Source organism: Sinocyclocheilus rhinocerous, unplaced genomic scaffold (genome assembly GCF_001515625.1).
Source record: "Sinocyclocheilus rhinocerous isolate Xijiao unplaced genomic scaffold, SAMN03320098_v1.1 scaffold797, whole genome shotgun sequence".
NCBI classification, from domain to species: domain Eukaryota; kingdom Metazoa; phylum Chordata; class Actinopteri; order Cypriniformes; family Cyprinidae; genus Sinocyclocheilus; species Sinocyclocheilus rhinocerous.
This window is the reverse complement of record NW_015632978.1, coordinates 885,264-901,190: the sequence shown is the minus strand read 5'-3', so window position 1 is coordinate 901,190 and position 15,927 is coordinate 885,264. Positions and strand designations below refer to the sequence as shown.

At 37.0% G+C, this 15,927-nt stretch overlaps 4 protein-coding genes across 4 annotated transcripts in view; 1 reads left to right on the top strand and 3 right to left on the bottom strand.

The window, feature by feature from the left end:
* LOC107743111 (SRSF protein kinase 3-like) overlaps positions 1 to 2,893 on the top strand; it is a 30,710-nt gene extending 27,817 nt beyond the window's left edge. Inside the window, exons 15-16 of the mRNA XM_016556233.1 lie at positions 351 to 443; positions 1,649 to 2,893. Coding sequence (XP_016411719.1) covers positions 351 to 443; positions 1,649 to 1,833 — 278 coding nt within the window. The 3' untranslated portion in view covers positions 1,834 to 2,893. The remainder of the gene's footprint in view (positions 1 to 350; positions 444 to 1,648) is intronic.
* LOC107743120 (pre-rRNA-processing protein TSR2 homolog) lies at positions 2,536 to 7,395 on the bottom strand. Its single transcript, XM_016556244.1, has 2 exons — positions 7,171 to 7,395; positions 2,536 to 3,036 (listed from the first exon to the last, which is right to left on the bottom strand). The coding sequence occupies exons 1-2, from the start codon at positions 7,312 to 7,314 to the stop codon at positions 2,926 to 2,928; spliced, it is 255 nt and encodes an 84-aa protein (XP_016411730.1). The 5' UTR covers positions 7,315 to 7,395; the 3' UTR covers positions 2,536 to 2,925.
* On the bottom strand, positions 5,582 to 6,361 carry LOC107743119 (pre-rRNA-processing protein TSR2 homolog). Its single transcript, XM_016556243.1, has 3 exons — positions 6,200 to 6,361; positions 5,806 to 5,896; positions 5,582 to 5,727 (listed from the first exon to the last, which is right to left on the bottom strand). Exons 1-3 carry the CDS (start codon positions 6,278 to 6,280, stop codon positions 5,615 to 5,617), a joined length of 285 nt encoding a protein of 94 aa, XP_016411729.1. The 5' UTR covers positions 6,281 to 6,361; the 3' UTR covers positions 5,582 to 5,614.
* Positions 7,396 to 11,444: 4,049 nt separating the features above from the next.
* The window catches only part of LOC107743128 (cyclin-dependent kinase 16-like), a 26,766-nt gene continuing 22,283 nt past the window's right edge, over positions 11,445 to 15,927 (bottom strand). The window contains exon 12 of the mRNA XM_016556253.1: positions 11,445 to 12,867. Coding sequence (XP_016411739.1) covers positions 12,830 to 12,867 — 38 coding nt within the window. The 3' untranslated portion in view covers positions 11,445 to 12,829. The remainder of the gene's footprint in view (positions 12,868 to 15,927) is intronic.

The window sequence follows — 15,927 nt, the reverse complement described above, 5'->3', positions numbered from 1 at the left end:
CATGTGAATCCTCATGTTCTGTTGTTTGCTTTATTTTTCGGATTTAAAATTATTCCCCGGGAAACAAGTGTTAGTATTTTTAACGGGTCACAGACACTTATCCTTTCTAATTTAATTCAGTTCTAATTTAAAATAATCTTGTCGGTTAACGAGCATCATTTGTCGGTTAGGAAAAATAACTAAAATGAACATCCCTAGTATTTCACAATATTTTAGTTTTTACTGTATTTTTGATCACATAAATGCAGCCTGGTGAGTGTAAAAAACTTCAAAAACATAAAAAAAAAAAATGCCCATAGTTTCCATAGTCTAAGAATATGTTTGTGTGATTCTTTTGTATTGTTTTCCAGATCACATAGCTCACATCATTGAGCTGCTGGGTCCCATTCCTCCACACTTCGCCCTGTCAGGCAGATACTCCAGAGAATACTTCAGCCGAAGAGGTAAGAGCTCAGCAAACACTATTCTTAAAGATTTCCTTCAAAAAATGCAACTTTGGATGTTTAAATTACAGGAGAATGTCAGGGTGAATCTGATGAAGAACATGCCTGAGTCACGTTCCCTTTGCATGAAGAGCTTGAGTTTATGGTCCATTAAGATGAGATTCAGTCATCATCAGGTCATAGACAAACCCCAGAACATTGTGACGTGCAGGTTCATTCGTTTAGTGCTTCTTCTCAAAAGGTTTTCCACAGACGTGTAATGAATAGTCAGGATATTATTAGCTCAGAACATCCTTGCTGAAGATCAACCCTTTCACAGAGTTCACTCCGCTTGATTTCTAAGCCACTGAGAAAGAGCCTCTCATGTTTCCTAACTCCAGCAACAGAGCATGACTGCTCTTATTGTGTTGAATGTATAATTGAATGAATAAATTCCATTTGTCCACTGCTATAGAACGACAAATCCCACCCCATAAATCTACAGATAGTCCTAATTGTTTAGGCGTCTAAATATATGTGTGTGTGTGTGTGTGTGTGTGTGTATATATATATATATATATATATATATATCATTTTCTAAACTTGTTAAAAATTATAGCAGCAGATGCTTAATATATATGTGACCCTGGACCACAAAACCAGTCATAAGGGTCAATTTGACTGAGATTTATACATCATCTGAAAGCTGAATAAATAAGTAATTATAATAATTGATAAAGAAATAATTGATGTATGGTTTGTTAGGATCGGACAATATTTGGCCGAGATACAACGTATTTGAAAATCTGGAATCTGAGGGAGAAAAAAAAATCTAAATATTGACAAAATCGCCTTTAAAGTTGTCCAAATGAAGTTCTTAGTAATGCATATTACTAATCAAAAAATAAGTTTTAATATATTTAAAGTAGGAAATTTACTAAATATCTTCATGGAACATGAGCTTTACTTAATATCCGAATGATTTTTGGCTTAATAGAAAAATCTATCATTTTGACCCATACAATGTATTGTTGGCTATTGCTACAAATATATTTTATTTATTTATATTTCTTTACCTGGATTCACAACTTTCCTTCAGACACTGCTGGACTACTTTCATAGAAAACAGGCCACCTTGACATTTGCATGCTGTTTCGTCCTTGAGTTTGCATGAGAATGTTTTGACCCGAGTGTGTGTGTGTGTGTTTGTTTGTATTTGTATGTAGGTGAATTGAGGCACATCTCCAACCTGAAGCCGTGGGGGCTGTTCGAGGTGTTGCTAGAGAAGTACGAGTGGCCGCTGGATCAAGCAGCCCAGTTCAGTGACTTCCTGCTCACCATGCTCGAGTCCATCCCGGAGAACCGTGCCACAGCCGCCGAGTGTCTACAGCACCCCTGGATCAACTCCTAACGCGCCGTTTTCCTTGTGTTCACTGCCTTTGTGCAGTCTGCGTCATTTAGGTCCGTCTGATCACTTGGTGCACACACACATCCACCTTTCAGAGCATAACCTCACTGCTAAGGTAAAACCTACTGGAGATACAGTATCTGAGCACAGACCTAGCTAGAACCTCAAACCTATGTTGTTTTTTATATATTTATTTAAAGCTTTGATCTCTGAACATGATGGAGAGAATGTCTGTAGTCAGAGTTTTCATTGTACGGTCATTTAATTGTGTAGAAGGGTCACATATTTATATGTTAAAATAGTGCCTTGACATGTCATCTGCAAAAAAAAAAAAGCCCCTCCTTTTTATATTTCTCTGCGAATATGTGTGAGGAGTGCTTGTTTGTGCACATACAGAAGACTGTATGAATACTTGACTGAATTCAATAAAGACTTGAGCTCTTAAACCCTGTGTACGGAAGAATAAAGGATCACTTACAAACACAGCTGTCATAATGGAGTATTTTTTTTAATAATCTTCATGTGGTTACCATAATGTACTGTAACAATGGAGCATATTTTAACATTGTCAATAATAATAACTATGAAAGCTCTGGCACGGTTTATTGTTCCAAACATGCATGATTTTTTTTCTTCCCTTGACTACAGGTTTAGCAAAACCTGTACGCTATGTTTGAAAAAAACAGCACTGTATTTTACTGTTGCTGTGACACTATAGTGACACTAGAGGGCGATAAAGGACCATTGCAGGCATTAACCTACAAGTAATAAATAAGAGTTACAGGAAGTCAAAGATCAGTGTTGTGGCTAGGCCACAACTAGACCATGAAAATGTCCAGACCAGACCAGTTACAAAGCATACACAAATTGATTTCATTAGACTGTGTACCCAAACTACGCATTTATAAAGGAAACCCATGGAAGAAGTCCAGTAAGGAAATCCATCTGTTTTAACATTAGTCAGATGCACCATTCTGTGGGTTTCATGTGTTTGTCACGGTTGTAAATACAGAAGTATTCAGAGCTGCAGAGACAGAGAAGCCCTTAAAATGTATTAAATGAAGAAATTCATCAGTCCTAATACTGTAAGTCCAGTCACTTCTTCCTGCGCACAACCGTCCAGCCATCATCCTCTTCCTCATGACTCGCGGCCCGAGGAGGAAGATGCTGCTCCTTCACTGCTGCACCTCCATCACACTCCATATCCTGAGAAAAACAACCAGAGAGAATTCATAAAGGGGACATTTGCTTCTAATACTGCATGATATACTTTTAAAATTCAAAAATAACATCAACCAGCACCAAATATTTTGTACCATTAATTAATAAACATGAAAACAAATCCTAAATATATTATACGGTATTTTTTTTATTTAAGTTATTTATTTTGTATATCTCATATACAGGTGCATCTCAAATTAGAATGTCGTGGAAAAGTTCCTACTTCAGTCTGTGTGCACTGAATTTATTTAATACACGAGTTTCACAATTTGAGTTGAATTACTGAAATAAATTAACTTTTCCACGACATTCTAATTTATTGAGATGCACCTGTATAAATACATATACTAAAAACATAACGAATATTAAAAAAATACATACACATACAATTATTTTTATATTGATATATTAAATGTATATATTATACAGAAATATTACACTTAAAATGTTAAATATAAATATTTAAACATATTCATAATAACATGCCAACAAGTACCAAATATTTTGTACCATTAATTGAAAAACGAGGAAAAAATTGAAAATTTATTATTTTTGTAATTATTTCTTTTATATATCATATTTACGACTGCGTTTTAGTGCCACGTAAAAAAAAAAAATCTAATATTACGACATTAAAGTCATAATATTTCGAGAATAAAGACGAAATTACGAGAATAAATTCTAAATATTTCGAGAATAAAGTTGAATAAAGGCAAATGGCCCGGATTGAGAGCACCGGGAGAAGTTGCCAGGCCACCAGAATTGATTTGAATATTGTTGCGCCTGAGCGGCCGCATCATCTTACTGGGATGAGGAAGAGTTCATTTTAAGGACTCACGGAAACAGCTTAATATCAAGAATATGATATTTATTAACAGACTGAACAGGAACAACTTTTTATCTTAACATCAGCTCACACACCCAATAGACATTCCTTTGGGGGGGGCGCTGGAGCTCTCTTATTTAACCGTTTTTTAAAGGTGCAGTAGGAGATCTTGGAAAATGGCACTGAAAGCGAACGTCCCACCCTTCCTGCATGTTTTCTTTGTGAAAATTCCAAAATTCCAAATTTGTGAAAATTCCACCACCTACTCCGCAAAAACGTCTGTGGCGTCCAAACTTTTATTCCTCACATGTAGCCTATTTAATTAATAAAACGTTCTAAAAGTTGAAGTGGGCTCCAACTCTTTAACATAAGTTATATTGTTTTCTTTTCTGAGGTAGCCTATAGGCTGTAACATGTAAGTGACTATTCACAAGCTGTTTTATTCATGGTATAATACAGTAAATGATTGGACATAATATTTAACGTCTTCCATTCATTATTTGTAGCACGCCAGCCACCCAGTAATCGCAATAATTTTGTGCCTTGTTGCTTTTATTCTTACACAGCTCAGCTTTCTAAGTTTTATAAATCAGTTTTATCACAAAATACAAATTATAAATGTTTTTCCTCTTTATTTCAAGTTTATAGCAAGATATAAAAGTGAAGGAACATCAGAAGGCATGAAAAACAGTATAGCTTAATTTATAATGAAAATAATGTCTCATTGTAATAGGACTCACATGCCGCTTAAACATTTCGACTTTATTCTTGTAGTATTTCGACTTTATTCTCGAAATATTACGACTTTAATCTCATAATCTTTGAAAGTTGAAAGTCTCTTCACATCCCGATAGCGATCATTAAGTTAAGTGGTCTAAATGTATTTATATGCATTTATATATTCTGTGGACGGCGTAGGATCAAGAAATGTTCGTCCAATCAAAATGCTCGGTCCGAGCATTTTAATTGGCTTTCCTACCTGCCTGTCAACGTATGTATTAGCATACCTCTGCGCACCCGGTTCGCGCAGACAGGATACGTCATCAGCGCGTTCACGCACGCTGTGCAGACAGAGCGAGGATGGCAGGCAAACATCAACAACCCGATCTTCCTTCATGGTATTGTAGTACTTTTACTAACTGAACTATAAAAAGTTTTCTCACCGGTGAATGGCACAAGATGTAGCCCAGAGGTTCCCAATTCCAGTTCTCGCACAGGGGAAGCAGGGGAAATCTGTTGAAGTTTACTTCACTTCTGAACATTCATTCACGGATTTGCGCTGCGCAGCGTCTTCACACACAGACGAAACTTACTAGAAAAGTGTGACATAACATACCTCTGTAAATAAATACTATTTAAATTCACGTTTCGCACACTTTAATGCAGCTCCAACCCTGAAAAAAAACCTCACCTGCCTATAGCCTTAGTAATCCTGAAGACATTGATTAGCTTGTTCAGGTGTGTTTGATTAGGGTTGGAGCTGAACTCTGCAGGACTGCGGCTCTCTAGGACCGAACTTGCCTACCCCTGCCCTAACCCAACCCTTACAGAAAACCTGTTTGCATTGTTACACTATATGTTAATAATAATTTTTTCCCTTATCCCACAATGTCAAAAAATTTTACTATCAGGTTTTACTATCCTTGTGGGGATATTTGGGCCTCACAATGTAGCATAAACAAGTACACACACACAGAAAGACTCAGCTCAACAACTGTAAACACCTTCGACTAATATCTATTCAACAACAAAGCAAACCTGCGGCAAGCTGCCGTCATCCACCACCGTGTCAAACTCGTTGTTCATCAGGTCAGAGATGAAATCCTCCACCTCGTCCTGCTGCAGCTCATCTGTGAGGAGGCACAAGCGGGTTTGCTGTGACATCAGGAGATCTACACAGCGTTAGTGAATGATTCACCGGCTCTGACCGTTATCGACGAAGTACTGCTGCAGCGCGTCCACCATCCACTCCGCTTTCTGCTGACTGTACGCGCCTCCGAAACCATTATCCACCGCGATCTGCGAGAAAACACTCAAAGCTACAAATCACAAGATCAGCAACTGCTCAAGACGTGCATCATCACGACTCCTGTGCAGCTGGACACATATCGTGACAAGACAGAACTTTAAGAGTTACATGTATGTTTGTTGTATATTAACGTCATGTTTACACTTGGCAGCGCTAACTTGCTAACCACGTAACGTTAGCAGTCTGGTTTCTGAATTTGTAAAATGCTGAATAAACCTAAGCTTGCTTAATAAACATGACGCTATTCTACGAAATATTTATTCTTCGGAATATAATGTTGTAAATTTACTAACTTGTAGCACCGGCCACGTTTCCAAAACAGCCCGAACTGCTTCACTGAACAATTCACGTGTGGAAGATGTGAGCGGCGCCATCTTGAAAACGAACAGACCTGAAGAGTCAATCACAGATGTCACAGGGAACGCTGAAAATGCACCAGGAAAAATAATCAATCACAGAAACCGCCCAAACAACTAACTTGACTTGACTGCTTATTAACTTGATTAAAGAAAGTTGCATTTCTATGCACATATATGTTAGTTAAAATGTTACGGATTTTATCTAATCTTTTGGATGAGTTTACTCACACAAGGATGAAGACCTGGTACAAATTATTGTTCAGAAATGTACACTTTTTGATAATAATAATAATAATTTACATATTTGATCAAATGAAGTATATAGTATGAAGTTTATATACATAGGCTACATGAAGTATATATAGTATGAACATATATAACTTGTAACTATATATATAATTTAATATTCAGCAATGATGCATTAAATTGATCAAAAGTGACTACATTATAATCACAATATATATAGTGATTAGAACATCATTTTATAAATACACTTTCATTTTTTAAATAAGCTTGTATATACTCATAGAAGATAGCTACAACTTGTTATTCAGAAATGTACATACCTTTATTGAATTGTATATCTTTGATACAATAAATGAACAGAATTATATAACATTTTTTAAAGATGTGTGTGGGAATACTGGGGTTATAAGTATGTGGTTTTTATCATAACAGTAATTCTCTGCAGTAAAACTGGCTCGGTAAGAAACACAAAGCAGGGTGTCAGCATTATAACATTCCTTGGAAAAATGAAACAGCAACCCATGCAAGGCTTCGGACCTAGATGTGGATCCAACCACGCCCCCTGGATCTTTGTTCTGCAGTGAGGGGCTACTGGATTGCAGGGAGGGTGGGACGTTCGCATATATATATATATACACATACACACTAATATACTATACCTCTTCATCTTCACTCTCATCATCATCAGCAGCAGGTGTTTTGGCAGGTGTGGCCTTTGCTCTCCCAGCGCTCTTCTTCTGAATCAGCTGCTTGATCTGCTCTCTGACCTCTGTCAGTCTGTCCTGCTGACACTGCTGGAACATCTCACACACCTTCTGCGCCACCTTAGCGACAGTTTCACACACATACACACGTTTGTTTCTGTGAATTGTGGGGACTTTCCATAAACTATATACTCATAGAAGATAGCTACAACTTGTTATTCAGAAATGTACATACCTTTATTGAATTGTATATCTTTGATACAATAAATGGCAGAATTATATAACATTTTTTAAAGATGTGTGTGGGAATACTGGGGTTATAAGTATGTGGTTTTTATCATAACAGTAATTCTCTGCAGTAAAACTGGCTCGGTAAGAAACACAAAGCAGGGTGTCAGCATTATAACATTCCTTGGAAAAATGAAACAGCAACCCATGCAAGGCTTCGGATAACTTTGGCATTGACCAATAGCAAAAGCGCAAAAGCAGTCGACAAACCAAGCTGCTGTATTATACATGTTGAGGCGCATATTTACTGCTCAGAAATCTTGAAATGAAAAAGAACTGCATTGATTTATATCAAGGAAAACACATCAAGTTTGAAATCCTCAGTTTAAATATATAGCTGCTAAAAATGTCACAAAAATATTGTCAATGCTTGATGGACGGACATTACGGATTTGAAATAATAATGTAAAATAAAAGCAGTTCTTGTCACTTCAGCTTCATTCAGGTGTCCAACTGTGGTCACTGTGAGCCATGTGTGTATGTCATCAGAAATATATGATTTCCTTCACTGTTAAAAATATAAACCTTCCTCAAACTTGTTTTATATGTAAATGTTCATATGATGGGTCATATTTCATATTCGAGTCAGTTTGGTGCCATTTGTGCCAAATGTGTTAATGCAAACAAATTTGTAATACCAAAACAACTATTTTTTTTTAAAATTATTGATTCTAAAAGGCACATTTAGATGTTGCTCCAAAACCATGTTTGTTTAAAGTGCCCCTATTATGGATTTTTGAAAATTACCTTTCATGCAGTGTGTAACATAGCTCTAAGTGAATGAAAACATCCTGCAAAGTTTTAAATCTGAAAGTGCACGGTGTATAAAGTTATTGTGTCTCAAAAGAAAGAGTCGACTCTGAATCATTGAAACGAGTCGTTTTAAAAACGAATCCGGTAACGCTGTACACAAAGCAGCACTGCGCTCACAAACGCTGATTTATCAGGCATTACTGGCATGATGAAACGAAAATGAGACCAATCGGACCAATCACCGCAGATTAGCGTCACGCAAAGGAGGGGTTTGGAAAAATGAATCGTTGAGTGAATCGTTTGGGAGTCGTCGAGCAAGTAAGGTAAAATAAATGCATATTATAAGACAGTGAAAGTGTTTTTGACCTTGCATGCATGTCAACCTGTTGTTGGGGACTCCCAAAACCAAAATATGAACCTTTCATTACCCATAATAGGGGCACTTTAAACCTCTTGGATTTGCACATTAATCTTGAGTTTACTGACTCAAAACTCATGCATAAACCTAATCAATATTAAGCTGCCTTTAGTAGTGGAATCTGAATGAGTCTAACTATGGGTGACATATAAATTAAGATTTTCTAGATTGTTTTTTTTTTTGTGAGTTTTCTAAAATAAAACCACAATCTGACAAAGCACTTGTTATAATGAGTGTCATTAATGTGCTGTGGTCAATATGATAAAATCTTTTCAGGTTGCTGTGGTGACTGATCCGAATATGTGTGGATTTGGGTTTACGTATATATTGGGAATTATTTTTAATATGTAACGAACATGCAAACTTATAAATATATAATATTATTACCTTTAAATATGAGTTACCCAAATGTTCTTAAACTTGAAAAGACTAATGTAAACAAAAAAAATAGAACCAAATTCAAGTTTGGGACATTGATTATATTGCACTTGTTATAATGAGTGTCATTAATGTGCTGTGGTCAATATGATAAAATCTTTTCAGGTTGCTGTGGTGACTGATCCGAATATGTGTGGATTTGGGTTTACGTATATATTGGGAATTATTTTTAATATGTAACGAACATGCAAACTTATAAATATATAATATTATTACCTTTAAATATGAGTTACCCAAATGTTCTTAAACTTGAAAAGACTAATGTAAACAAAAAAATAGAACAAAATTCAAGTTTGGGACATTGATTATATTGCCAGCAAATAGTATTCACATTTGTTCTGCTCCACCTGAATGTTTTACAGCTTGTTCGTGCCAATATTCAAATGAGTCCACTCCATGCTTCATAATTAACAGAGATGGATCAAGTTGGTTGGAAAGGAGTTCAGCATTCATACAAGCAACAGGAAGTAACAGTCAGCTATATTTGTGTATTGTAAGATTTTCCATGTCAACATACTTCTGATCCACATGTTCCTGGGTGTAAAGATTGACTATTGCAATTGCAAGAACTCAAAGATTATAAACTAAAGAACAGGAAAAGGGATTTTTAACATTGCATCAAACATTTTACAACTGTTATTCGTGGTTAACATCCCTAGACTCAAACAGAACAAGTGACCACTCATATATGCATAATTATTTACTGAAAATATACTATGGCCACCTGAGAGGATTTCCTGCATTAGATATCCATGAGATGTGAAATGTCCATTAACAGTGAGTATTGCTTAATGTGTTTAAACCGCTCTTAACATTTATAGAACAGCAGACCGCATCGCTCCCTTCTTGCATTCACGTATGGACAACCGCCAACTGGAGAAGAACAGTAAAATGGCTGAAAATCCTGAAACTTTGGGCTTTTTAAGTGGATACAATTGCAAAAGAAAAAAAGCAAAAGAAAATAATACTGTACTGATCAATGATCAAGTTTTGTTTCACATAAAATGCCCATTCTAAAAGATCGAGCTGTACAAAAGAAACAATGAAAACCATATGAAGTCCATATTTGCTCAAAGTGTCTCCGTGTATAAAAGCATTTCACCTGCAATCATATCAAAACCTCACTTATTCAATTCCACATAAAATGGGCAATAAAACAGCCTTGAGTTTTTGCATGACAATTTCTGGCATTATTTGCTTCTTTTATATTTAATGACATGCAATGCATGCCAAAATCAGAACCAAATTAATTTCAAATCAAGAGGGTTTTCAAAGAAAAAGTTATTGCGTAAATTAGCAATTATTGCGCAGTAATGAACAGTTGGCCACGCTTATCCATTGAAGCCCTTTCACCGCAGTCCGTCCGCATTCCAGATGAAAGCTTTAAATTAGATGAGCCGTTTTCATCCTAACAAACATCAAAACCAAATATCTACACCACATGAGTCTCCTATGGTAGTAATGTCTGGTTACTACATCTTATTAAAAAAAAAAAAAAAAAAGATAGAACACAATGAACAATGTCATCAATGATAAGTATAACAAAAATTATATTCTTCTTTGCTTTAAAAATTATACATTGTTAGGAGGATCTTCTCATTGCACTCTCCATGCTTCTGATCTGCAAAAAACATTCTAAGGCTATTTACAAAGTACCACAGGCTTCCACTATACAACACTGCCATGCAAGTCTGCATTCCCCTCGTCGAGAGCGTCTCTCACGCACACATATGCAGCACAGGTATTCACAGGTCATCTCCAACAGGGAGGAAGGGAAGTCACAATCTATCACCAGACCAAACATTTTGGGATTGCTTGAATTAATTAAAAAAATTTGCTATTTAATAAAATATCATCCATCTAGTAACACCGACGGAAACTGAGAACAAGTTTTAATCTCCTCTGCATTCAGCTCTAATGGGGTGAATCTTGCAAAAAATATCTAGTCACATTTCACCCAGAAATAAAGAGACAAAAAAGAATTTTACATAAAAAATTTTATTTTTATTTTTATTTTTTGCATGGTGACAATTTTTTTAACATTATTTACATACTAAGCAAATTTCCCTCCTTACTACTGTAATGCGCTTGGAAGTTTTACTTTTTTTTAACTTTTGACTGTATTTCTCATAATACAGTAAAATTATGCTGTATTACAGGAAAAAGTTACTATCAAATGATTTGCACTGCCAAAGAGAGTATAACAAATATTACCATGCACATATGCTTTAAAAATACAATATATGAAATACACTGTATTTTAGTAATTTACAAAAGTTTTATACAATTTAAATCATGTTTTTAAAATTATTACAGGAATAAGAATTTGGAGACTAATTGCTGATGATGTCACAATGCAAAAAAAAAGAGATTAATAGTCCTAAAAAATTGGCTACTTTATAATAAATCAAATGTATTATTTTTCTCGTACTTTCGGGGTGAAATATCACCTTGACTCTTTTTTTTTTCTTTTTTCCAGAGATTCACCCAATAATCACATTTGTGGGACTGTATAATCGCAGACATTGTGCAGAGAGGCCCTGAATCGCACACGGCAAGGGACGGTAGCGTTTTGAATCTGCGGTGTGTTACGCGACACCAATGCGCTCCAAAACCTGCGGAGTATGAACAACCGAGCCGAGATGCAGAACATTATCCACCGCACTCAGCTGTTCTGCAGAGTGTCAGAAACCTGAGCCCTATACAATTCGACCGGTTCTCCGCATGTGCCCGGGCATCCCATTATGAGTTCTCATCGCCCTGACTGAACCGACATAGAAATCAGCTCAGTTTTCAACCAGAGTGACAGCCGTAAGAGCTGCAGTAATGGAAGAACTATCAACAAGGCTGCGTCGAGATTATCGGAGGCTTTCCTCAATGCAACTCAAACGTTCTAAGTTGCTTTGCACAAATAATTTGTCCTTGACACAGTGTAGCTAATCGAGGGTTCACTTGAACATCACGATGGAAATGGAAGCTCATAAGTCAAACCAAAAGGGATAGAGAGATGGCATGGGGGTCTTTGGTGAAACCGTTTTCTAGATTATCAACCTGTATTGCATGGCAAAAAACATGTAAACAACAACTTAAAAGTGAAATGCTTTTGCAAACAAAAACAAAAGTTGACATGTCGTCAATGTTCTAATGAATACAAATAACCATTGTGTTGGCATAGTACTAAATGTTCGTCTTTGGATGGGAGGGCTGATGACACTAATGAAGGGGACCATTTTCTGGAAGACTAGAGTGACTTGGCTTCTGGATATTAACAGCATTCATGACACGTTCCTTCATAAACTGGCCTTCCTTTTACATTACAATTGAGAAGTATTGCAAAGAAACCAGGCTGATTTGTTTCAGTCAAAGGATGAAGAGTCAGGTCATCCAATAACATTCTGCGTCTGATTGGTTGAGTACAGCGGCTGGATTGAAGCAACCGTGTCGAGAAGGTACAGCAAAACAGGAAGAACATGTTTGTAATGTGAACAGGGAAGGGGAAGTGCATTATTCCAAATACACAAATCAACATCCTCAGCCTCTCCATGTAAACAACTACAGTGACCCCTTCTAAACACATAATGCCACAGGACTAGCCAATGACTCAGACGGAGAAATGAAAAACAGATATCCCCTTCATCTTCACGACAGGAAACGTCTCGACGCGTCCTCCCCGTTTATCTTTTCCGTCTTCCCTGTCCCGAGCTGCCCCACGTGCCCTCAGAAGAGCAGACTCTGCCGTTGAGATATGCTGTTGACTGGAGAAAAAGAGAAAGTTAAGGCTACATAAACGGACAGCGAGCATTCAGTGGCTAAATGGTGCATGCAACATTGTGCACGATAAAGCCAAATGCACAATCACTCGTAAGGACCGTCAGAGGGTACGAAGGGTCACAAGAGGGAGAGAGAGAGAGAGAGAGAGAGAGAAAATCAGCGCTCACTTCATTTAGAGAACTGGGCAAGAGAGTAGGCGAGACGTGCACCCAAACACACAGCCACCCACACATGCTCAGTTTAAAGCTCTAGAGAAGCCTGGGCTGTTTTCTTATTTGGTGAGGGAAGAGGGGTATTTGCACAGCAAGCTCTTCTCCCCTGTTTCTGCATATTACAGCTTCTCTGCAAGAGTGAGATACAGTCAAACTAAAAACATGCTAAAAACATTGCAGAGAAATGACCCATATTACTTTATTTCCCTCTCTGGCTCTGATTTACGTCTCTCTACACTTTTACTGTAAGTAAAGAGTCTGTTTTCAGTATGTCTAATGAAATAATGAATAAACTACTCATAATCAAGTCTCTTATTCATTTAACAGTATATTGTGAAATATTATTACAATTTAAAATAAATGTTTTCTATTTAAATGTATTTTAAAATGTAATTTATATTTGTGATGCAAAGCTGAATTTTCAGCATCATTACTCCAGTCTTCAGTGTCACATGATCGTTCGGAAATCATTCTGAACTGATTTGGCGCTCAAGTAACATTTCTTATTATTTTCAATGTTGAAAATAGCTGCTTAATATTTTTGTGGAAACCGTGATACATTTTTTTTTTAGATTCTTTGATTAATAGAAAGTTCAAGTGCAATGGAAATGGAAATCTTTTGTAACATTATAAATGTCTTTACTGTGACTTTTAATCACTTTAATGCATCCTTGCTCAATAAAAGTTATAATTTCCTTACAATAAAAATAATCTGTAATGTGTTTTTATACACAGGTGGAACCATTTCAATCGGACGGCACCAGCCTTTGGCATTTCATCAGTGATTTCAACACTGAGACTTTGAGAGCATGGATTAATATTCATATTTAGCACTGACTTTAGTGCTCTGCATAAACGCTGAATAATTATAAGCTCTGGCCTGACAGCTTCATCAATTCGTGAACTGAATACATATGAGTTCTGAGTGGAAGATTATGAGTTTTTTCACAGGAGAACCTGCCTATGAACATATTATGTAACCTCAGCCCATGAATTACCAATATTTTTAGATCACCAAAACATTATGGTTTTAGTTTATTTTACAATCAATAATAAGCAGGAAAATCCCTCATTTTGCAAATGTTTTAACCATTTGCTGAAAACCAACATGGCAACCCTGGTTTTGACATGCACATCATGCGGATTGCCAAAATGGACAGTGCAAGTCCGTGCACATTTTCATACCATACACAGAAAAGGAAAAATGTGACAGATGAGAGTGTCAATGTATTGATGTAATCTGCTGGTGTAGTGTATTGTCTGTGTGTTCTTATTTACTTCAGTGATGGAAGCTAATGTATTTCTAATTTCAAGCAGTGCATGAGTCCATTACATCTTAAAGTCTACCTATGCACTCAATTAAAAGAGAAAATGTCTTTTTTAAATATCTGAGGAGTGATTCAGATGTGATCAATTCCTATAGGGTACAACTGGACAGTACAGATGAACAGGAAACTCAAGGGAAGAAATACGGTTTTGTTGTTTATGACCTCCTGCATTGAGCGGAGGGCGACAAATATGTACCTAAGGTATGCCGGAACCTTAGACATCTTTGCAAAAGCTCTGAAGCGCAGTGAAGCAGTGGTGTAAATCAAAAAAATAAAATAAATCAAAGCACATACAAATAGGCAGGGAGAGAAAAGAGACAGAGAGACCGTGGGAAAGACAAGAGCAGAAAACAAAGTTAGCAGTGAATGAGCTGCATAATACATGGAGCTTAACAAGAACTTCCTCATGAGAATTTCTAACGCAACGGCATCATCGCAACTGTGCCTTAACAAGCCTATATGAGAAACTAACTTAGAATTGCAGATAGACAATAAAGAGAAAAGGATGGATGTTAAGAAGAAAGAGAAAGAGATCCTGTTTAAATATGTCATTGAAATCCATTTTGGGGATCTTAAAGGCAGAGTAAGTGATTTCTGGTAGCCAATGTTGATATTTGAAATCACCAAAACAAACACGCCTCTACCCCAAAAGGGTCTTGCCCCTATTTTGATAGCTCCGCCCCACATATACGTACGCAACCCAGGCAACGATTAGTTCTGTGAAACAAAGCAAAACCAATGTTACACCGTGTCTACGGACGTGAGCGGCGCGGCGCAACAAATCCCGACAGAAAACTGCTGCCGGGTTCTATTTATGACGTGCTGACACAAATTTCAAATGGTTTTCAACGGTCGTTTGATCGCGTCCAGTGTAGTCAGACTTTAGCTGTTGTAGACACGGTGTTACTCACCTACTGAGAAGAAACATAGCAACCTCGGCGTCCGATCGCAGGCCTCCGCTCCTTGAGTTCTCTCCAGCGCTGGAAAGCTGATCCGATATTTTCACGGGTCCTACTTCTTGCCTTATCTTTCCGCAGACGTTTTCCTCTTTTGTTTTTTTATCCGCCATCTCTATCTTTCTGTCGCTCGGCTCGGCTAATGTCCGTCCCATGCACTGAACGCGCTCTCCTCCACATCACGAGTAGACACGCCCCTTATTGCTGATTGGCTACAAGTTTGTTTTGCGATTCGGCCCGAATCAGTTTTCTAAAGTGTTTTTGAAAAATCACATACCCTGCCTTTAATACCAGGTGTAAACCAAACCAATGTGAGGCAGTCAGAGATGAAGGATACATTAAGCAAAAAAGAAAGAATGAGGGATATGAAGAGCGAGAGAGAGAGAGAGAAAGATGAGTAAACCAGCGTCTCTGACTACAGCACGGTGAGAAGAAAACTATTAGGAGAGAAGATGAGCAATGTGAGAAGAATGAGAGAGCACAGAAAATGAGCTGTGTCATGATGAGCAATAGAGTTAATCTAATTTGATGAACATGAATAATATTCA

What these genes read in the sequence shown, in the direction of transcription:
- LOC107743119 (XM_016556243.1), bottom strand. Translation starts at nt 6,280, where the DNA reads ATGGCGCCGCTCACATCTTCCACACGTGAATTGTTCAGTGAAGCAGTT. An exon ending in AAACGTGGCCGGTGCTACAA is followed by an intron (nt 5,897 to 6,199) that starts GTTAGTAAATTT and finishes GTTTTCTCGCAG; the next exon opens with ATCGCGGTGGATAATGGTTT. An exon ending in GCAGTACTTCGTCGATAACG is followed by an intron (nt 5,728 to 5,805) that starts GTCAGAGCCGGT and finishes GCCTCCTCACAG; the next exon opens with ATGAGCTGCAGCAGGACGAG.
- LOC107743120 (XM_016556244.1), bottom strand. Translation starts at nt 7,314, where the DNA reads ATGTTCCAGCAGTGTCAGCAGGACAGACTGACAGAGGTCAGAGAGCAG. An exon ending in ATGAGAGTGAAGATGAAGAG is followed by an intron (nt 3,037 to 7,170) that starts GTATAGTATATT and finishes TGTTTTTCTCAG; the next exon opens with GATATGGAGTGTGATGGAGG.